Source organism: Salvelinus fontinalis, chromosome 25, assembly GCF_029448725.1.
Source record: "Salvelinus fontinalis isolate EN_2023a chromosome 25, ASM2944872v1, whole genome shotgun sequence".
NCBI classification, from domain to species: domain Eukaryota; kingdom Metazoa; phylum Chordata; class Actinopteri; order Salmoniformes; family Salmonidae; genus Salvelinus; species Salvelinus fontinalis.
Window position 1 is genome coordinate 37,207,473 of NC_074689.1, and position 25,000 is coordinate 37,232,472.

Here is a 25,000-nt window from a genome sequence, read left to right on the forward strand (position 1 = left end):
ACTAGGCTACCTGCCGCCTCTACACTCTAACCACTAGACTACCTGCCACCCCTACACTCTAACCACTAGGCTACCTGCCGCCCCTACACTCTAACCACTAGGCTACCTACCACCTCTACACTCTAACCACTAGGCTACCTGCCACCTCTACACTCTAACCACTAGGCTACCTGCCACCTCTACACTCTAACCACTAGGCTACCTGCCACCTCTACACTCTAACCACTAGGCTACCTGCCACCTCTACACTCTAACCACTAGGCTACCTGCCACCTCTACACTCTAACCACTAGGCTACCTGCCACCTCTACACTCTAACCACTAGGCTACCTACCGCCTCTACACTCTAACCACTAGGCTACCTACCACCTCTACACTCTAACCACTAGGCTACCTGCCTACCTATCTCGAGCAGCTCAGTCTGGTTTGGGCTTGGGGTTAATAAAGTTATATATAATGTCTCTCTCTAATAAAGTTATATTCATTTGAATCTGTCCATGAAGAGATGGGTATGGGGTTTAATAAAGTTCTATTATTTTGAATCTGTCCATGAAGAGATGGGCATGGGGTTTAATAAAGTTATATTCATTTGAATCTGTCCATGAAGAGATGGGTATGGGGTTTAATAAAGTTCTATTATTTTGAATCTTTCTCTCTAAAGAGATGAGCATGGGGGTTAATAAAGTTATATTCATTTCAATCTCTGTCCATAAAGAGATTGGGGTTTAATAATGTTACACGACATGGCCAAAAAATATGTAGACACCAGCTCGTCGAACACCTCTTTCCAAAATCATGGCCATTACTTTGGAGTTGGTTCTCCCCCTTTGCTGCTATAACAGCCTCCACTCTTCTGGGAAGGCTTTCCACTAGATGTTGGAACATTGCTGCTATAACAGCCTCCACTCTTCTGGGAAGGCTTTCCACTAGATGTTGGAACATTGCTGCTATAACAGCCTCCACTCTTCTGGGAAGGTTTTCCACTAGATGTTGGAACATTGCTGCTATAACAGCCTCCGCTCTTCTGGGAAGGCTTTCCACTAGATGTTGGAACATTGCTGCTATAACAGCCTCCACTCTTCTGGGAAGGTTTTCCACTAGATGTTGGAACATTGCTGCTATAACAGCCTCCTCTCTTCTGGGAAGGCTTTCTACTAGATGTTGGAACATTGCTGCTATAACAGCCTCCACTCTTCTGGGAAGGTTTTCCACTAGATGTTGGAACATTGCTGCTATAACAGCCTCCACTCTTCTGGGAAGGCTTTCCACTAGATGTTGGAACATTGCTGCTATAACAGCCTCCACTCTTCTGGGAAGGCTTTCCACTAGATGTTGGAACATTGCTGCGGGGACTTGCTTCCATTCAGCCACAAGAGCATTAGTGAGGTCAGGCACTGATACTGAGCGATTAGGCCTGGCTTGCAGTCGGCGTTCCAATTCATCCCAAAGGTGTTCGATGGGGTTGAGGTCAGGGCTCTGTGCAGGCCAGTCAAGTTCTTCCACACCGATCTCGACAAACCATTTCGGTATGGACCTCGCTTTGTGCACGGGGGCTTTGTCATGCTGAAACAGGAAAGGGCCTTCCCCAAACTGTTGCCAGAACGTTGGAAGCACAGAATTGTCTAGAATGTCACTGTATGCTGTAGCATTAAGATTTCCCTTCACTGGAACTACGGGGCCCGAACCATGAAAAACAGCCCCAGACCATTATTCCTCCTCCACTAAACTTTACAGTTGGCACAATGCATTGAGGCAGGTAGCGTTCTCCTGGCATCCACCAAAACCAGATTCTACCGTAGGACTGCCAGATGGTGAAGCGTGATTCATCACTCCAGAGAACGCGTTTCTAGCAGGGCAGAAATTTGACGAACTGAATTGTTGGAAAGGTGGTATCCTATGATGGTGCCACGTTGAATGTCACAGAGCTCTTCAGTAAGGCCATTCTACTGACAATGTTTGTCTATGGAGATTGCATGGCTGTGTGCTAGATTTTATACACCTGTCAGCAACGGGTGTGGCTGAAATAGCCGAATTCACTCATTTGAAGGAGCGTCCACATACTTTTGGTCATGTAGTGTATATTAATTTGAATCTCTAACAGAAATGGACATTTGGGTTAATAAAGTTATATTAATTTGAATCTCTCTCTCTATATATAGATGGGCATGTGGTTAATAAAGTTATATTATTTGAATCTCTATATATTGATTCGTATGAGGTTAATAAAGTTATATTATTTGAATCTCTCTCTCTTTAAAGAGATGGGCATGCGGGCCCACCAGTACTCCCAGCAACAGGCACCACCCAATCAGACGGCTCCATGGCCAGACAGCATGATACCTATTGAGGCCTTCAACCAGAACAGGTAACCAGCCCTCCGTACTACTTTACAGGAGACTACTTTACACGGGCCTCTGTACTGCTACTTACCTTACAATGACCTCTGTCCTACAATCACTACTACAGCTACTGTACCAGAACCTGTTACACATCCTACTGTACCAGAACCTGTCACACATCCTACTGTACCAGAACCTGTCACACATCCTACTGTACCAGAACCTGTTACACATCCTACTGTACCAGAACCTGTTACACATCCTACTGTACCAGAACCTGTTACACATCCAGCTTTACCAGAACCTGTCACACATCCTACTGTACCAGAACCTGTTACACATCCTACTGTACCAGAACCTGTCACACATCCTACTGTACCAGAACCTGTCACACATTCTACTGTACCAGAACCTGTCACACATCCTACTGTACCAGAACCTGTCACACATCCAGCTTTACCAGAACCTGTCACACATCCTACTGTACCAGAACCTGTTACACATCCTACTGTACCAGAACCTGTCACACATCCTACTGTACCAGAACCTGTCACACATTCTACTGTACCAGAACCTGTTACACATCCTACTGTACCAGAACCTGTCACACATCCAGCTTTACCAGAACCTGTCACACATCCAGCTTTACCAGAACCTGTTACACATCCTACTGTACCAGAACCTGTCACACATCCTACTGTACCAGAACCTGTCACACATTCTACTGTACCAGAACCTGTTACACATCCTACTGTACCAGAACCTGTCACACATCCTACTGTACCAGAACCTGTCACACATCCTACTGTACCAGAACCTGTCACACATCCTACTGTACCAGAACCTGTCACACATTCTACTGTACCAGAACCTGTTACACATCCTACTGTACCAGAACCTGTCACACATCCTACTGTACCAGAACCTGTCACACATCCTACTGTACCAGAACCTGTTACACATTCTACTGTACCAGAACCTGTCACACATCCTACTGTACCAGAACCTGTCACACATTCTACTGTACCAGAACCTGTCACACATCCTACTGTACCAGAACCTGTCACACATTCTACTGTACCAGAACCTGTTACACATTCTACTGTACCAGAACCTGTCACACATCCTACTGTACCAGAACCTGTCACACATTCTACTGTACCAGAACCTGTTACACATCCTACTGTACCAGAACCTGTTACACATCCTACTGTACCAGAACCTGTCACACATCCTACTGTACCAGAACCTGTCACACATCCTACTGTACCAGAACCTGTCACACATTCTACTGTACCAGAACCTGTTACACATCCTACTGTACCAGAACCTGTTACACATCCAGCTTTACCAGAACCTGTCACACATCCATCTCCAGAACCGTCGTCTGTCGGCACTGGAGCAACTCTTAAAGTTCAGACCAACCACTTTAAACCGGTTTGGATCAGTTACCAACAGCACAGAGAACTGGTTCAAACAACTGATGGTCATTTAACTTTCCCTCCTTTCACCCCCTCCCCTCCTTCACTCTCCCTCCCCTCCTTCACTCTCCCTCACCCTTTCTCTCCCCCCTTCTCTCCCTCTTCCCCCTCCCCTCCTTCACTCTCCCTCCCTTCCTTCACTCCCTATGCCCCCTTCCCCTTCTTTCCATCCCCCCTTCTCTCCCCCTCCCCGTTTCTCCCCCCTCCGTTCTCCTCCCTCCCCTCTCCTCCCTCCCCTTCTCTTCCTCTCCCTCCCTCCCCTTCTCTTCCTCTCCCTCCCTCCCCTTCTCTCCCTCTCCAGGTCTGTGTATGCCCCCCAGCAGCAGCAGGAGGAGGAGGTGTTGTGTGGGGGTCCGGGGCCCGGTGGCCAGGCGACTGGGGGTCCTGGTGATGGGGGTGGTAGTGATGAGGGAGCTCTCATGTCACAGCTCTACACCGTGCTGAAGGACTTTGATGGCCTGGAGGAGATAGACAGAGCCCTGGGGATACCTACTCTGATGGGACAGGTACGATTTCAGCAATCACCCTAGTTTTTTTTTCATCTATTAATATCCCTCTATCCCTCTCTCTTACCTACTCTGTGACAGATCAGTCCATTCCTCCATCTCTGATCCCTCTCTTCTATCTCTCTTCTCTCTGGGGACACTCACCTGTCACTAGAGTTGTCCTTCTTTTCGTCATCTAGGCCTATACAGTCTGTTTCTCCTCCTCTGTCTCTCCTCTGTCTCTCTTCCTCTCCCATAGGAGGCCCGTGAGTTTAATGTTTGGGGGAGCAATTTTTTCATCAGCCCCGGCTAGAGGATCCGGGGTGATCAGGCTTTTTTATTAAACACAATTCATGCAATTCTGCGACACAACATGAATGGAGACAGACCAGCACAATACCACAAAAATGACAGAGTACTCTGCAGGCAAAAAAAAACAAATAGGTCTTGAATCTAACCGTATGATATAATCTCAGCCTGCGAAAAGGAGACACTGTACAAGGAGGAAGTGATGTGACATCTATCTAGCCTGAAGGAGGAAGTGATGGGACATCTATCTAGCCTGAAGGAGGAAGTGATGGGACATCTATCTAGCCTGAAGGAGGAAGTGATGGGACATCCATCTAGCCTGAAGGAGGAAGTGATGGGACATCCATCTAGCTTGAAGGAGGAAGTGATGGGACATCCATCTAGCCTGAAGGAGGAAGTGATGTGACATCCATCTAGCCTGAAGGAGGAAGTGATGGGACATCCATCTAGCCTGAAGGAGGAAGTGATGGGACATCCATCTAGCCTGAAGGAGGAAGTGATGGGACATCCATCTAGCCTGAAGGAGGAAGTGATGGGACATCCATCTAGCCTGAAGGAGGAAGTGATGGGACATCCATCTAGCCTGAAGGAGGAAGTGATGGGACATCCATCTAGCCTGAAGGAGGAAGTGATGGGACAGCCATCTAGCCTGAAGGAGGAAGTGATGGGACATCCATCTAGCCTGAAGGAGGAAGTGATGGGACATCCATCTAGCCTGAAGGAGGAAGTGATGGGACATCCATCTAGCCTGAAGGAGGAAGTGATGGGACATCCATCTAGCCTGAAGGAGGAAGTGATGGGACATCCATCTAGCCTGAAGGAGGAAGTGATGGGACATCCATCTAGCCTGAAGGAGGAAGTGATGGGACATCCATCTAGCCTGAAGGAGGAAGTGATGGGACATCCATCTAGCCTGAAGGAGGAAGTGATGGGACATCCATCTAGCCTGAAGGAGGAAGTGATGGGACATCCATCTAGCCTGAAGGAGGAAGTGATGGGACATCCATCTTACCTGAAGGAGGAAGTGATGGGACATCCATTTAGCCTGAAGGAGGAAGTGATGGGACATCCATCTAGCCTGAAGGAGGAAGTGATGGGACATCCATCTAGCCTGAAGGAGGAAGTGATGGGACATCCATCTAGCCTGAAGGAGGAAGTGATGGGACATCCATCTTACCTGAAGGAGGAAGTGATGGGACATCCATCTAGCCTGAAGGAGGAAGTGATGGGACATCCATCTAGCCTGAAGTAGGAAGTGATGGGACATCCATTCATCTCTAGGAGACAGAACGCGTCTCCTTCCTGAGCGGTATGGCGGCTTTGTGGTCCCATGGTGTTTGTACTTGCGTACTATTGTTTGTACAGATGAACGTAGTACCTTCAGGCGTTTGGAAATTGCTCCCAAGGATGAACCAGACTTGTGGAGGTCTACACATTTCGTTTTTTAGGTCTTTTTTGAGGCTTATTTATTTAGATTTTCCCATGATGTCAAGCAAAGAGGCACTGAGTTTGAAGGTAGGCCTTGAAATACATCCACAGGTACACCTCCAATTGACTCAAATTATGTCAATTAGCCTATCAGAAGCTTCTAAAGCCATGACATCATTTTCTGGAATTTTCCAAGCTGTTTAAAGGCACAGTCAACTTAGTGTATGTAAACTTATGACCAACTGGAATTGTGATACAGTGAATTATAAGTGAAATAATCTGTCTGTAAACAATTGTTGGAAAAATGACTTGTGTCATGCACAACGTAGATGTCCTAACCGACTTGCCAAAACTATAGTTTGTAAACAAGACATTTGTGGAGTAGTAGAACAACGAGTTTTAATGACTAAGTGTATGTAAACTTCCGACTTCAACTGTATGTGACCAGGGGAAAAAACTTTCCAAGCCAAACCGTATCATAACTGCTACAGACAGCCTAAATCATTGTCACCATATTAGCTAAAGTAACGTCCTAGTCAACATAGCTAATAGAACTAACACGTTAGTAAACCCGTTACAATCATGCAGTAACGTTACAGTGTACAGTCAGTAAGCAGTTACACCAGCGGGCACCGGTTGCAATACATTAGTAAAACCTAAAGCCTTACCTTGACTTGGAAGAGTACCAGTGTTGTGTTGGAAAGTCATAGCCAGCTAGCTAACTTAGCATCCCTCTGTTATAGCCAGCTAGCTAACATAGCATCCCTCTGTTATAGCCAGCTAGCTAACATAGCATCCCTCTGTTATAGCCAACTAGCTAACATAGCATCCCTCTGTTATAGCCAACTAGCTAACATAGCATCCCTCTGTTATAGCCAGCTAGCTAACATAGCATCCCTCTGTTATAGCCAGCTCGCTAACATAGCATCCCTCTGTTATAGCCAGCTCGCTAACATAGCATCCCTCTGTTATAGCCAGCTAGCTAACATAGCATCCCTCTGTTATAGCCAGCTAGCTAACATAGCATCCCTCTGTTATAGCCAGCTAGCTAACATAGCATCCCTCTGTTATAGCCAGCTAGCTAACATAGCATCACTCTGTTATAGCCAGCTAGCTAACATAGCATCCCTCTGTTATAGCCAGCTAGCTAACATAGCATCCCTCTGTTATAGCCAGCTAGCTAACATAGCATCCCTCTGTTACAGCCAGCTAGCTAACTTAGCATCCCTCTGTTATAGCCAGCTAGCTAACATAGCATCCCTCTGTTATAGCCAGCTAGCTAACATAGCATCCCTCTGTTATAGCCAGCTAGCTAGCATAGCATCCCTCTGTTATAGCCAACTAGCTAACATAGCATCCCTCTGTTATAGCCAACTAGCTAACATAGCATCCCTCTGTTATAGCCAGCTAGCTAACATAGCATCCCTATGTTATAGCCAGTTAGCTAACATTGCATAAGTGAAACTGAAAGTGAAAAGAAAAGACAACCTCTCTCTCTCTCTCTTGCTTGTCCTTCATTTTTGAAGAAATGTATTTGTTCAAACTGTTCAACTATTGTCTTTCTCTTAGTCAACTACTCACCGCGTGTTATGCACTGCAGTGCTAGCTAGCTGTAGTTTATGCTTTCAGTACTAGATTCATTCTCTGATCCTTTGATTGGGTGGACAACATGTCAGTTCATGCTGCAAGAGATCTGATAGGTTGGAGGACGTCCTCCGGAAGTTGTCATAATTACTGTGTAAGTCTATGGAAGGGGGTGAGAACCATGATCCTCCTAGGTTTTGTTTTGAAGTCAATGTACCCAGAGGAGGACAGAAGCTAGCTGTCCTCCGGCTACACCATGGTGCTACCCTACAGAGTGCTGTTGAGGCTACTGTAGACCTTCATTGCAAAACAGTGTGTTATAAATTATTTGGTGACGTGAATATATTTAGTATCTAAAAAGGATAACTTTTTAAATGTTTAAAAAATATATATTTTTATGAAATTCACTGAGGAGGATGGTCCTCCCCTTTCTCCTCGGTGGAGCCTCCATTGCTCTGCTCCCGTTATTTATTTTCTCTCGTTCTTTATTTTCACTCGTCTATTTTCTGCGTGTCTAAATACATCGTATTCTCTCGCCTCCTGTCTTTCTCCAGGGTCAGTCTGTAGAGCACGACCAGTTCTCTTCAGACCCGTCCATATTGTTGGACCAGAAGCCTCCAGTGTACGGCCAGCAGCACCAGCAGGACCCCTCAGCCAGCTCCCATCTAGCCCAGAGAGGATACCACGACCCTGGGTCCGGCAGACCCATGCAGGACCCCCCACCCAGCTCCCATCTAGCCCAGAGAGGATACCACGACCCTGGGTCCGGCAGACCCATGCAGGACCCCTCACCCAGCTCCCATCTAGCCCAGAGAGGATACCACGACCCTGGGTCCAGCAGACCCATGCAGGACCCCCCACCCAGCTCCCATCTAGCCCAGAGAGGATACCACGGCCCTGGGCCCGGCAGACCTATGCAGGACCCCACAGGTAGGGCTGGGAATTAGCAATCAGGGACTTCACAATTCAATATTATCACGTTACGCGGATCACGATTCAATCCATATTGCGATTTGTATATCACGATTTTACATGTATTGCGATTTGATATTCTGAACATCACTGTGTTGTTGCTGCAGAGAGACCAGAGAGCCATGAGAAAATTATAACTTTTACATTTTCTATGATCGTTACCTTGGCTCAGAGTAATCGTGATTCTCAACTAATCGATTCTCAACTGAATGGACCCCCACCTCTACCCCCAGGGCAAGGCTTCCACCCCATGGCTGGCCAGATGGGCCCCAGGCCAGGATACCCCATCATGAGGATGCAGCAACGACCAGGGCTGAGGCCCCAAGTGATGCTTCCTAACCAGCCTAATACACTGAGGTTACAGCTGCAGCACCGGCTACAGGTACAACAGGTACTGAGACAGAGACAGGACAGAGACAGGACAGAGACAGGACAGAGACAGGACAGAGACAGGACAGAGAGAACAGAGACAGACAGACAGAGACACAGACATACAGACGGAGAGAGACAGACAGACAGACAGACAGACAGACAGACAGACGGAGAGAGACATACAGACAGACGGAGAGAGACATACAGACAGACGGAGAGAGACAGAGACATACAAACAGACATATGGAGACATACAGACAGAGACACAGACAGACAGAGACAGACAGACAGACAGACACAGACAGAACACACCACAACACACACTCAAAACACACACGCACATAAAACACACAAACACAGACAGACAGACAGACAGAGACACCGACAGACAGAGACACCGACAGACAGAGACACCGACAGACAGAGACACCGACAGACAGAGACACCGACAGACAGAGACACCGACAGACAGAGACACCGACAGACAGAGACACCGACAGACAGAGACACCGACAGACAGAGACACCGACAGACAGAGACACCGACAGGCAGAGACACCGACAGGCAGAGACACCGACAGGCAGAGACACCGACAGGCAGAGACACCGACAGGCAGAGACACCGACAGGCAGAGACACCGACAGGCAGAGACACCGACAGGCAGAGACACAGACAGGCAGAGACACAGACAGGCAGAGACACAGACAGGCAGAGACACAGACAGACAGAGACACAGACAGACAGAGACACAGACAGACAGAGACACAGACAGACAGACAGAGACACATACAGACAGACAGACAGACAGACAGACAGACAGACAGACAGACAGAGACATACAGACAGACCAGACGCTGACAGACAGACCAGACGCTGACAGACAGACAGACAGACGCTGACAGACAGACAGACCAGACGCTGACAGACAGACCAGAGACACAGACAGACAGACCAGACGCTGACACAGACCAGAGACAGACCAGAGACAGACAGACAGAACAGAACAGAGACAGACAGAACAGAACAGAGACAGACAGACAGAACAGAGACAGACACACAAAACACACAAAACAAAACACACACACACAAAACACACAAAACAAAACACACCACACAAAACACACAAAACAAAACACACACACAACACACACCACACAAAACACACAAAACAACACACACCACACAAAACACAGACAGACAGAGACACAGACAGACAGAGACACAGACAGACAGAGACACAGACAGACAGAGACACAGACAGACAGAGACACAGACAGACAGAGACACAGACAGACAGAGACACAGACAGACAGACAGACAGACAGACAGACAGACAGACAGACAGACAGACAGAGACGCAGTCAGACAGACAGAGACGCAGTCAGACAGACAGAGACGCAGTCAGACAGACAGAGACGCAGTCAGACAGACAGAGCCGCAGTCAGACAGACAGAGCCGCAGTCAGACAGACAGAGCCGCAGTCAGACAGACAGAGACGCAGTCAGACAGACAGAGACGCAGGCAGACAGACCAGACGCAGGCAGACAGACCAGACGCAGGCAGACAGACCAGACGCAGACAGACCAGACCAGACGCAGACAGACCAGACCAGACGCAGACAGACCAGACCAGACGCAGACAGACCAGACCAGAAGCAGACAGACCAGACCAGACGCAGGCAGACAGACCAGACGCAGGCAGACAGACCAGACGCAGGCAGACAGACCAGACGCAGGCAGACAGACCAGACGCAGGCAGACAGACCAGACGCAGGCAGACAGACCAGACGCAGGCAGACAGACCAGACGCAGGCAGACAGACCAGACGCAGGCAGACAGACCAGACGCAGGCAGACAGACCAGACGCAGGCAGACAGACCAGACGCAGGCAGACAGACCAGACGCAGGCAGACAGACCAGACGCAGGCAGACAGACCAGACGCAGGCAGACAGACCAGACGCAGGCAGACAGACCAGACGCAGGCAGACAGACCAGACGCAGGCAGACAGACCAGACGCAGGCAGACAGACCAGACGCAGGCAGACAGACCAGACGCAGGCAGACAGACCAGACGCAGGCAGACAGACCAGACGCAGGCAGACAGACCAGACGCAGGCAGACAGACCAGACGCAGGCAGACAGACCAGAGACACAGACAGACCAGAGACACAGACAGACCAGAGACACAGACAGACAGAGACACAGACAGACAGAGACACAGACAGACAGAGACACAGACAGACACACGACAGACAGACAGACAAAACACACGACAGACAGACAGACAAAACACACGACAGACAGACACAGACAAAACACACGACAGACAGACAGACAAAACACACGACAGACAGACAGACAAAACACACGACAGACAGACAGACAAAACACACGACAGACAGACAGACAAAACACACGACAGACAGACAGACAAAACACACGACAGACAGACAGACAAAACACACGACAGACAGACAGACAAAACACACGACAGACAGACAGACAAAACACACGACAGACAGACAGACAAAACACACGACAGACAGACAGACAAAACACACGACAGACAGACAGACAAAACACACGACAGACAGACAGACCACACATACACACAAAACACACCACACACACATACACACAAAACACACCACACACACATACACACAAAACACACCACACACACATACACACAAAACACACCATACACACATACACACAAAACATACACACTAAACATACACACTAAACACACAAAACATACACACTAAACACACACATACACACACATACACACTAAACACACCACACACACACATACACACTAAACACACCACACACACACATACACACTAAACACACACACACAAATTACACACACACAAAACACACACAGCTTAGACAGAACACAGTCTGGGGAAAGGTACAGAACGCAGGTTATCACTAGGCTTGATATTTTGTCAGGTTATCACTATGGGCTTGATATTTTGGCAGGTTATCACTGTGGGCGTTATATTTTGGCAGGTTATCACTGTGGGCTTGATATGTTGGCTGGTTATCACTGTGGGCTTTATATTTTGGCAGGTTATCACTGTGGGCTTGATATTTTGGCAGGTTATCACTATGGGCTTGATATTTTGTCAGGTTATCACTATGGGCTTGATATTTTGTCAGGTTATCACTATGGGCTTGATATTTTGGCAGGTTATCACTATGGGCTTGATATTTTGGCAGGTTATCACTATGGGCTTGATATTTTGTCAGGTTATCACTATGGGCTTGATATTTTGGCAGGTTATCACTGTGGGCTTGATATTTTGGCTGGTTATCACTGTGGGCGTTATATTTTGGCAGGTTATCACTATGGGCTTGATATTTTGGCAGGTTATCACTATGGGCTTGATATTTTGGCAGGTTATCACTATGGGCGTTATATTTTGGCAGGTTATCACTGTGGGCGTTATATTTTGGCAGGTTATCACTGTGGGCTTGATATTTTGGCAGGTTATCACTATGGGCTTGATATTTTGGCAGGTTATCACTATGGGCTTGATATTTTGGCAGGTTATCACTATGGGCTTTATATTTTGGCAGGTTATCACTATGGGCTTGATATTTTGGCAGGTTATCACTGTGGGCTTGATATGTTGGCTGGTTATCACTGTGGGCTTTATATTTTGGCAGGTTATCACTGTGGGCTTGATATTTTGGCTGGTTATCACTGTGGGCTTGATATTTTTGGCTGGTTATCACTGTGGGCGTTATATTTTGGCAGGTTATCACTATGGGCTTGATATTTTGGCAGGTTATCACTGTGGGCTTGATATTTTGGCAGGTTATCACTGTGGGCTTTATATTTTGGCAGGTTATCACTGTGGGCTTGATATTTTGGCAGTTTATCACTGTGGGCTTGATATTTTGGCAGGTTATCACTGTGGGCTTGATATTTTGGCGGGTCATCACTGTGGGTTTGATGTTTGCCTGGTCATCACTGTGGGCCTGATATTTGCCTGGTCATCACTGTGGGTTTGATGTTTGCCTGGTCATCACTGTGGGCCTGATGTTTGCCTGGTCATCACTGTGGGCCTGATATTTGCCTGGTCATCACTGTGGGCCTGATATTTGCCTGGTTATCACTGTGGGCCTGATATTTGCCTGGTCATCACTGTGGGCCTGATATTTGCCTGGTCATCACTGTGGGCCTGATATTTGCCTGGTCATCACTGTGGGTTTGATATTTGCCTGGTCATCACTGTGGGCCTGATATTTGCCTATAATGTTTGAATAGCAAGTTGGTCTTGGTGCACTGGCTCTGCTGGTTAATCTGTAGAATGACAGGGGATTATACAAATGAATGTATCATCATTGTCTAGCTAGCTAGTAGGCTAGCTACTCCTTTCAAAGTGTTTATCATACCTGTTAACCTTTTCTCCTCAGAACCGACAGCCAATGATGAGCCAGATGAGTGGCGTGTCCAATATGAACCAACCTCTACAGTCCAACAACCCCAACCAGGTAACTGGGATTATATATCAATATGTACCTCTACAGTCCAACAACCCCAACCAGGTAACTGGGATTATATATCAATATGTACCTTTACAGTCCAACAACCCCAACCAGGTAACTGGGATTATATATCAATATGTACCTCTACAGTCCAACAACCCCAACCAGGTAACTGGGATTATATATCAATATGAACCTCTACAGTCCAACAACCCCAACCAGGTAACTGGGATTATATATCAATATGAACCAACCCTTACAGTCCAACAACCCCAACCAGGTAACTGGGATTATATATCAATATGAACCTCTACAGTCCAACAACCCAACCAGGTAACTGGGATTATATATCAATATGAACCTCTACAGTCCAACAACCCCAACCAGGTAACTGGGATTATATATCAATATGAACCTCTACAGTCCAACAACCCCAACCAGGTAACTGGGATTATATATCAATATGAACCAACCCTTACAGTCCAACAACCCCAACCAGGTAACTGGGATTATATATCAATATGAACCAACCCTTACAGTCCAACAACCCCAACCAGGTAACTGGGATTATATATCAATATGAACCAACCCTTACAGTCCAACAACCCCAACCAGGTAACTGGGATTATATATCAATATGAACCAACCCTTACAGTCCAACAACCCCAACCAGGTAACTGGGATTATATATCAATATGTACCTCTACAGTCCAACAACCCCAACCAGGTAACTGGAATTATATATCAATATGAACCAACCCTTACAGTCCAACAACCCCAACCAGGTAACTGGGATTATATATCAATATGAACCTCTACAGTCCAACAACCCCAACCAGGTAACTGGGATTATATATCAATATGTACCTCTACAGTCCAACAACCCCAACCAGGTAACTGGGATTATATATCAATATGTACCTCTACAGTCCAACAACCCCAACCAGGTGACTGGGATTATATATCAATATGAACCTCTACAACCCAACCAGGTAACTGGGATTATATATCAATATGAACCTCTACAACCCAACAACCCCAACCAGGTAACTGGAATTATATATCAATATGAACCTCTACAACCCAACCAGGTAACTGGGATTATATATCAATATGAACCTCTACAACCCAACAACCCCAACCAGGTAACTGGAATTATATATCAATATGAACCTCTACAGTCCAACAACCCCAACCAGGTAACTGGGATTATATATCAATATGAACCTCTACAGTCCAACAACCCCAACCAGGTAACTGGGATTATATATCAATATGAACCAACCCTTACAGTCCAACAACCCCAACCAGGTAACTGGGATTATATATCAATATGAACCTCTACAGTCCAACAACCCAACCAGGTAACTGGGATTATATATCAATATGAACCTCTACAACCCAACCAGGTAACTGGGATTATATATCAATATGTACCTCTACAACCCAACCAGGTAACTGGGATTATATATCAATATGAACCTCTACAACCCAACCAGGTAACTGGGATTATATATCAACATGAACCTCTACAGTCCAACAACCCAACCAGGTAACTGGGATTCTATATCAATATGAACCTCTACAGTCCAACAACCCAACCAGGTAACTGGGATTATATATCAATATGAACCTCTACAGTCCAACAACCCAACCAGGTAACTGGGATTATATATCAATATGAACCTCTACAGTCCAACAACCCAACCAGGTAACTGGGATTATATATCAATATGAACCTCTACAGTCCAACAACCCAACCAGGTAACTGGGATTATATATCAATTTGAACCTCTACAACCCAACCAGGTAACTGGGATTATATATCAATATGAACCTCTACAGTCCAACAACCCAACCAGGTAACTGGGATTATATATCAATATGAACCTCTACAACCCAACCAGGTAACTGGGATTATATATCAATATGTACCTCTACAACCCAACCAGGTAACTGGGATTATATATCAATATGAACCTCTACAACCCAACCAGGTAACTGGGATTATATATCAACATGAACCTCTACAGTCCAACAACCCAACCAGGTAACTGGGATTATATATCAATATGAACCTCTACAGTAAAACAACCCAACCAGGTAACTGGGATTATATATCAATATGAACCTCTACAACCCAACCAGGTAACTGGGATTATATATCAATATGTACCTCTACAGTCCAACAACCCAACCAGGTAACTGGGATTATATATCAATATGTACCTCTACAGTCCACCAACCCAACCATGTAACTGGGATTATATATCAATATGAACCTCTACAGTCCAACAACCCAACCAGGTAACTGAGATTATATATCAATATGTACCTCTACAGTCCAACAACCCAACCAGGTAACTGAGATTATATATCAACATGAACCTCTACAACCCAACCAGGTAACTGGGATTATATATCAATATGAACCTCTACAGTCCAACCAGGTAACTGGGATTATATATCAATATGTACCTCTACAGTCCAACAACCCAACCAGGTAACTGGGATTATATATCAATATGAACCTCTACAACCCAACCAGGTAACTGGGATTATATATCAATATGGACCTCTACAACCCAACCAGGTAACTGGGATTCTATATCAATATGTACCTCTACAGTCCAACAACCCAACCAGGTAACTGAGATTATATATCAACATGAACCTCTACAACCCAACCAGGTAACTGGGATTATATATCAATATGAACCTCTACAACCCAACCAGGTAACTGGGATTATATATCAATATGAACCTCTACAACCCAACCAGGTAACTGGGATTATATATCAATATGAACCTCTACAACCCAACCAGGTAACTGGGATTATATATCAATATGAACCTTTACAACCCAACCAGGTAACTGGGATTATATATCAATATGAACCTCTACAACCCAACCAGGTAATTTACATAACCTTTTTGTAAGAAACATTTAGTTAATAAATCCCTTTCTCCCCCCTCCCTCCAGGGGACCATCAATGCTCAGATGTTAGCCCAGCGGCAGCGGGAGCTGCTCAGTAACCATCTCAGACAGCGACAACTGGAGCACCAGAGACAACATCAACATCAACAACAACAACAGCAGCAGAGGAACATGGTGATGAGAGCCCAGGGACTCAACCTACCTCCCAATATGGCCGCCGCCAACATGGCCGCCGCTGCTGCAAGTGGCCTATCAGGAGGGATGATTAACCCCCGGATCCCCCAGACCACCAACCCCCAGCAGTTCCCCTTCCCACCCAGCTACGGTACCAGTACAGGCCCGGCCCTGGCTTCACCCCCTCCTCCTCACCCCTCTACCAGCCCCCTCTCCCCCACCCTGCATGGCTCTCCCTCCTCCCAGATGATGATGATGATGGGGGGTGCAGGACAGTTTGGGGCTGTAGTCAGCCCTCATATACAGCAGCTCAGCGCCTTTCAGTTCCCAAACTCAGGTACTACTGCTTTATAACCCACGAACCATAACCCCTGTGTGTGTGTGTTAGGGTTAGGGTTGGTCGGTATACCGTATATACCGTATACCGGGGTATTCACATATCATCAATATACTATTTGTTCGTTTGACTTTTTACCCCTAATTTTGTCATATCCAATTGGTAGTTACAGTCTTGTCTCATCGCTGCAACTCCCGTACGGACTCGGGAGAGGCGAAGGTCGAGAGCCGTGCGTCCTTACGAAACACGACCCAGCCAAGCTGTACTGCTTCTAGACATAATGCCCCCTGAACCCGGGAAGCCAGCCGCACCAACGTGTCGGAGGAAACACATCATGGGTCTCCCGGTCGCGGCCGACTGCGACACAGCCTGGGATCGATCCAGGGTCTGTAGTGACGCCCTCTAGCACTGCGATGCAATGTCTTAGACCGCTGCGTCACTCGGGAGGCTTTAAGTAAATACCTACAGTCAACTTGTGCAATACGCTAAGAGATCAAGCAGATTGCGCTTTTCATTTCACCGGTCACATCATTTTGCATTATGTAGCTGTTGTCGTAGTTCCCCAGAACAGCCAGTCACGTGTTTGTTGTGAAGAGGAAGTGGGAGCTGGTGAGTCCACAGTATTTCTATTGGTTAGTCTCTCTGTTGTGAAGAGGAAGTGGGAGCTGGTGAGTCCACAGTATTTCTATTGGTTAGTCTCTCTGTTGTGAAGAGGAAGTGGGAGCTGGTGAGTCCACAGAGTTCCACAGTATTTCTATTGGTTAGTCTCTCTGTTGTGAAGAGGAAGTGGGAGCTGGTGAGTCCACAGAGTTCCACAGTATTTCTATTGGTTAGTCTCTCTGTTGTGCGACACACACGAGGTGATGATGTTACCCTACATGCAATTCACCACTAAATGTTTGCCGTCAGATACGGTGCATTCAGAAACTATTCAGACCCCTTGACTTTGTCCACATTTTATTACGTTACAGCTTTATTCTAAAATTAATTAAATCGTTTTTTCTCCTTATCCATCTACATACAATACCCCATAATGACAAGTCAAAAACACGTTTTCAGGTATTTTTGCAAATATATATAAAAAAATATAAAAAAAGGAAATATCACATTTACATAAGTATTCAGACCCTTTACTCAGTACTTTGTTGAAGCACCTTTGGCGTCGTTTACAGCCTTGAGTCTTCTTGGGTATGACGCTACAAGCTTGGCACACCTGTATTTGGGGAGTTTCACCCATTCGTCTCTGCAGATCCTCTCATGCTCTGTCAGGTTGGATGGGGAGCGTCACTGCACAGCTATTTTCAGGTCTTTCCAGAGATGTTCAATCGGGTTCAAGTCCGGGCTCTGGCTGGGCCACTCAAGGACATTGAGACTTGACCTGAAGGCACTCCTGTGTTGTCTTGGCTGTGTGCTTAGGGTCGCTGTCCTGTTGGAAGGTGAACCTTCACCCCAGTCTGAGGTCCTGAGCGCTCTGGAGTAAGTTTTCATCAAGGATCTCTCTGTACTTTGAATCGTTCATCTTTGCCGCGATCCTGACTAGTCTCCCAGACCCTGCCTCTGAAAAACACCCCCACAGCATGATGCAGCCACCACCATGCTTCACCATAGGGATGGTGCAAGGTTTTCTCCAGACATGGCATTTGGCATTCAGGCCAAAGCTTTCAATCTTGGTTTCATGACACCAGAGAATCTTGTTTCTCATGGTCTTAGAGTCCTTTAGGTGCCTTTTAACAAACTCCAAGCTGGCTGTCATGTGCCTTTTACTGAGGAGTGGCTTCTGTCTGGCCACTCTACCATAAAGGCCTGATGGGTGGAGTGCTGCAGAGATGGTTGTCCTTCTGGAAGATTCTCCCATCTCCACAGAGAAACTCTGGGGCTCTGTCAGAGTGACAATCGGGTTCTTGGTCACCTCCCTGACCAAGGCTCTTCTCCCACGATTGCTGTTTGGCCGGGCGGCCAGCTCTAGGAAGAGTCTTGGTGGTTCCAAACTTCTTCCATTTAAGAATGATGGAGGCCGCTGTGTTCTTGGGGACCTTCAATGCTGCAGACATTTTTGTGGTACGCTTCCCCAGATCTGTACCTCGACACAATCCTGTCTCCGAGCTCAACAAATAATTCCTTTGACCTCATGGCTTGGTTTTTGTCTCTGACATGCACTGTCAACTGTGGGACCTCATATAGACAGCTGTGTGCCTTTCCAAATCATGTCCAATCAATTTAATTTGCCACAGATGGATTCCAAGCAAGTTGTAGAAACATCTCAAGGATGATCAATGGAAACAGGATGCACCTGAGCTCAATTTCAAGTCTCATAGCAAAGAGTCTGAATACTTATGTAAATAAGGTATTTCTGTTTTTTGTTTATTTTATACATTTGCAAAAATAAGTTAAAACCAGTTTTCTCTTTGTCATTAGGGGGTATTGTGATGTCATTATGGGGTATTGTGATGTCATTATGGGGTATTGTGATGTCATTATGGGGTATTGTGATGTCATTATGGGGTATTGTGTGTAGATTGATGAAGATTTTTATTTATTTAACCGATTTTAGAATAAGACTGTAACGTAACAATACGTGGAAAAAGTCAAGGGGTCTAGAATACTTTCCCAATGCCCTGTATGTTAGAACGGTCCTAGATGAGCCATACTCTCCAGCTGTGTAAATGGCTACTTATTAGTTATCTAAGTAAGTGGCTGAATTAATAAGGAGATGGATTGTTAGCTTTCTGCCGCGTTTGAGAAGTCAAAGGGCTCTGGAGTTATCTGTACAGCTGCCATTTCCCCCTGTGCTTCCTACTAGCCTCCATGGAAATGCACTATTATATGTGCTCATTTTGTTAGCATTCTGGTAGTAGATGCCCAATGGGCTTTTTTTGGTGTGTGTTTCTGGTGCCCCCTTGTGTACTAAACCCGGTAAAACCGTACTTTACCCCTGTGCTTTGTTTTCCTCCTCTCCATTCTTCTTTTATTTTCCTTCAGAAAAAGAAAAGCTGAGCGATTAACCAACATTTAAATTATTTTAATTCTATTTCAATGCAACATCAATGCCACATTGCACAGTTTCTCTAGAGATAAATCAGATCCAGCCTGAACTGTGTGATGTAGTAGGGAGTTGTAGTTTCTCTAGAGATAAATCAGATCCAGCCTGAACTGTGTGATGTAGTAGGGAGTTGTAGTTTCTCTAGAGATAAATCAGATCCAGCCTGAACTGTGTGATGTAGTAGGGAGTTGTAGTTTCTCTAGAGATAAATCAGATCCAGTCTGAACTGTGTGATGTAGTAGGGAGTTGTAGTTTCTCTAGAGATAAATCAGATCCAGCCTGAACTGTGTGATGTAGTAGGGAGTTGTAGTTTCTCTAGAGATTAATCAGATCCAGCCTGAACTGTGTGATGTTGTAGTAGGGAGTTGTAGTTTCTGTAGAGATAAATCAGACCCAGACTGAACTGTGTGATGTAGTAGGGAGTTGTAGTTTCTCTAGAGATTAATCAGATCCAGCCTGAACTGTGTGATGTTGTAGTAGGGAGTTGTAGTTTCTGTAGAGATAAATCAGACCCAGACTGAACTGTGTGATGTTGTAGTAGGGAGTTGTAGTTTCCAACAGGCCAATGTTCTACCAAGTTTAGCGCAGAAAACGTAGTAATTAACTACAATGACCATAATCCATTGCGCGCCTACTCTGTGTACTCGGTCTGTGTTTATTTTAATGCCTTCTAGGTAAAAGAGAATGCAGCGCTTTAGAGATGAGATGATGACTTGGAATTAAATAATAAAGTCACCCAAAAAAAACAGCATTATTTTATTAAAATAATGTGTATAAATGATGGTTAATAAGTGATAAGCAGTAATGGGCAGTCTCTACCGTCATGTGACTCTTTATTAATTGTTTTATTCTGTGTTATAGCAAGCAATCAACCCACATAATGCATAGTGTATTTAATGTTTTAGAAAATTATCGAATCCGAAATCGAAAACCAAGAATTATAACCTGTTCAGGGAACAAAACCGAAAACCAGAAAATAATGAAATTATTTGAGGAACAGAACCCGAAACGAAAGTGATCTATACTGTTCCGGAACAGAACCGGGATTTTAAAAGCATGGGAACCAGTTAATAACAGTATTTTACATTCTGGGTGCCTGCCAGTGCGTGTTTGTGTAGGTCGCCTCTCCCCTCTGAAGTTACTATGGTTACCTACTGACGATGTTACAAGCATGATACTAGAGAGAGATGTTTTAAAGAATGCATTGACTTATTAAATGCTAGTTTATTAAAACATTTTAATGCTGTGGGCAGGGTGTATTCACAGGTATACGCTTCACACACATGGTTATGTCAGATATAGAGGGAACATTTATTTAATTTTAGAATTTGAAACCGACCTCAAAAAAAGCGCTAATCGCTCTGGACTAGTGTCCAGTCACACAGCGTTGCATTACAAGTGTTGTACTGACCACTACATTGATAACAAATAGATTAATAGACAAACATAAAATACTTCTTATATAAGATATTAAAATAATGATCAATCAAATAATCAACTAAAATATAATTCATTTAGACAATAATCAATAACTGTCTCAATTTTCCTACGACTGTACAATCATACTCCTCTAGTCCAATGAGGGGGTTCTTGAACTTTTTCAGCTCGAGACCCAAATTCAAAATGTACTGTCCTCTCGTGATGCAAAATCTTCCTCCAACAACCCAAATTGAAGATTATAGATGTATTCTCAAAACTCGCATCCCACCTCTCACCTGCCCAGGGCCCACGTTGGGTCCTGACCCATAGGTTAAGAACCCATGATTTAGGCCATAAAACATGAATTCCACTAGAGGGCAGCAGACACACATACATCTATACAATATATAGACATACTATTTTTAGTGCTGCATTCCCGTAAACATTGACACTGTATGTTAACAGTGCTGTTTGCATATTTTTATTGGGTCTTAGGCTGCTTGATGTTCCCATGTACATGTGAGTCATTTAGCAGACGCTCTTATCCAGCGGGATTTACAGGAGCAATTAGTGTTAAGTGCCTTGCTCTCAAGGGCACATCGACAGATTTTTCACCTAGTCTGCTCGGGGATTCGAACCAGCGTCCTTTCGGTTACTGGCCCCATATGACTGGTAATTAGAGACATTGTTTCGTATCTATTAGATCAATATTGAATCGGGCATAAATCGTATTTATAATTCCCTTATTCTCCCAGATAATCCCATATGATTGTCGCGCACCAAAATAAAGACCCTCTTCTCTCTCTCTCCAGTCGCCCTCGTCCTCTCTTTCCTCTCTCTCACCAGTCTCCCTCGTCCTCTCTTTCCTCTCTCTCACCAGTCTCCCTTGTCCTCTCTTCTCTCTCACCAGTCTCCCTTGTCCTCTCTTCTCTCTCACCAGTCTCCCTTGTCCTCTCTTCTCTCTCACCAGTCTCCCTTGTCCTCTCTTCTCTCTCACCAGTCTCCCTCGTCCTCTCGTTCCTCCTCTCCCTACCCTTCTTCTCTCTTACCAGTCTCCCTTGTTCTCTCGTTCCTTTACCCCCTACCCCTCTTCTCTCTCTCTCACCAGTCTCCCTCGTCCTCTCTTCCCTCTCTCTCACCAGTCTCCCTCGTCCTCTCGTTCCTCTCTCTTACCAGTCTCCCTCGTCCTCTCTTCCCTCTCTCTCACCAGTCTCCCTCGTCCTCTCTTCCCTCTCTCTCACCAGTCTCCCTCGTCCTCTCTTCCCTCTCTCACCAGTCTCCCTCGTCCTCTCTTTCCTCTCTCTCACCAGTCTCCCTCGTCCTCTCGTTCCTCCTCTCCCTACCCCTCTTCCCTCTCTCACCAGTCTCCCTCGTCCTCTCTTCCCTCTCTCTCACCAGTCTCCCTCGTCCTCTCGTTCCTTCTCTCTCACCAGTCTCCCTCGTCCTCCTCTCCCTACCCCTCTTCCCTCTCTCTCACCAGTCTCCCTCGTCCTCTCGTTCCTCTCTCTCACCAGTCTCCCTCGTCCTCTCTTCCCTCTCTCTCACCAGTCTCCCTCGTCCTCTCTTTCCTCTCTCTCATCAGTCTCCCTCGTCCTCTCGTTTCTCCTCTCCCTACCCCTCTTCCCTCTCTCTCACCAGTCTCCCTCGTCCTCTCTTCCCTCTCTCACCAGTCTCCCTCGTCCTCTCTTTCCTCTCTCTCACCAGTCTCCCTCGTCCTCTCGTTCCTCCTCTCCCTACCCCTCTTCCCTCTCTCTCACCAGTCTCCCTCGTCCTCTCTTCCCTCTCTCTCACCAGTCTCCCTCGTCCTCTCGTTCCTCTCTCTCACCAGTCTCCCTCGTCCTCTCTTCCCTCTCTCTCACCAGTCTCCCTCGTCCTCTCTTCCCTCTCTCTCACCAGTCTCCCTCGTCCTCTCTTCCCTCTCTCTCACCAGTCTCCCTCGTCCTCTCGTTCCTCCTCTCCCTACCCTTCTTCTCTCTCACCAGTCTCCCTCGTCCTCCTCTCCCTACCCCTCTTCTCTCTCACCAGTCTCCCTCGTCCTCCTCTCCCTACCCTTCTTCTCTCTCACCAGTCTCCCTCGTCCTCCTCTCCTTACCCCTCTTCTCTCTCACCAGTCTCCCTCGTCCTCCTCTCCCTACCCTTCTTCTCTCTCACCAGTCTCCCTCGTTCCTCCTCTCCCTACCCCTCTGACTGCTCACACAATGGAACCCTTTTACCTCCAGAGTGGAAGGAATATGTTGCGATTTGGGACACACCCTAACCTGCATGTAGTTCTCACTCCCTCCTTAATGCCTGTACACTCCCTAAACCCTACACTCCCTCCTTAATGCCTGTACACTCCCTCCTTAATGCCTGTACACTCCCTAAACCCTACACTCCCTCCTTAATGCCTGTACACACCCTAAACCCTACACTCCCTCCTTAACGCCAGTACACTCCCTAAACCCTACACTCCCTCCTTAATGCCTGTACACTCCCTAAACCCTACACTCCCTCCTTAATGCCTGTACACTCCCTAAACCCTACACTCCCTCCTTAATGCCTGTACACTCCCTAAACCCTACACTCCCTCCTTAACGCCTGTACACTCCCTAAACCCTACACCCGTATCCCCATGACCTTAATCATAACTGTTTTTGACTTTGTGTTTAAACGCGGAATAGGTCAACTATGTCAAAGGACATTGTATTCTACCAAACAGATAATAATAACTGATGTCTATTTCAATCATTTAGTTGTTTTATGTTCAGTGTGTGTGTCTGGGCATTGTGTTTGTGACTTTACGTGCTCTATAATAATCAAATCAAATGTATTTATATAGCCCTTCTTACATCAGATGATATCTCAAAGTGCTGTACAGAAACTCAGCCTAAAACCCCAAACAGCAAGCAATGCAGGTGTAGAAGCACCTGAATGAATGAATTATACCTGTATTTACAGCTGCTAACGTCCCCCTATAGATCACTATTGTAAATGTACACATTTATACGGGTCAGTTGGAAGAGATATTCCAAAGTAGAACTCTAGCACTTAACACAGAGCTGTATGTCGTTTAACCCTGACCTCTGATCTTTAACCCCACCAGGTATGTCCCAGCAGCCTGACGGAGGGTTTGGAGGACCCACCACGCCCCAGAGTCCCCTGCTGTCCCCCAGGATGGTCCACGCCCAGTCTCCCATAATGCAACAGCAGGGCCAGGGCTTGCCTGACATAAACGGTTGGCCCCCGCAGGGGAACATGGGAGGGAACAGGTGAGTGGTGGAGAGGAGTGAGATGGGAACATGGGAGGGAACAGGTGAGTGGTGGAGAGGGGTGAGATGGGAACATGGGAGGGAACAGGTGAGTGGTGGAGAGGGGTGAGATGGGAACATGGGAGGGAACAGGTGAGTGGTGGAGAGGGGTGAGATGGGAACATGGGAGGGAACAGGTGAGATGGGAACATGGGAGGGAACAGGTGAGTGGTGGAGAGGAGTGAGATGGGAACATGGGAGGGAACAGGTGAGTGGTGGAGAGGAGTGAGATGGGAACATGGGAGGGAACAGGTGAGTGGTGGAGAGGAGTGAGATGGGAACATGGGAGGGAACAGGTGAGTGGTGGAGAGGGGTGAGATGGGAACATG

General features: G+C 46.3%; 1 protein-coding gene across 1 annotated transcript in view; it reads left to right on the forward strand.

Moving 5' to 3' along the window:
* The window catches only part of LOC129823252 (nuclear receptor coactivator 2-like), a gene marked incomplete in the record, with an annotated part of 177,467 nt that overhangs the window by 142,601 nt on the left and 9,866 nt on the right, over window positions 1–25,000 (forward strand). Inside the window, 7 exon segments of the mRNA XM_055882158.1 lie at window positions 2,260–2,365; window positions 4,122–4,326; window positions 8,181–8,556; window positions 8,832–8,989; window positions 13,405–13,482; window positions 16,460–16,925; window positions 24,467–24,632. Of these exon segments, the coding sequence (XP_055738133.1) occupies window positions 2,260–2,365; window positions 4,122–4,326; window positions 8,181–8,556; window positions 8,832–8,989; window positions 13,405–13,482; window positions 16,460–16,925; window positions 24,467–24,632 (1,555 nt within the window).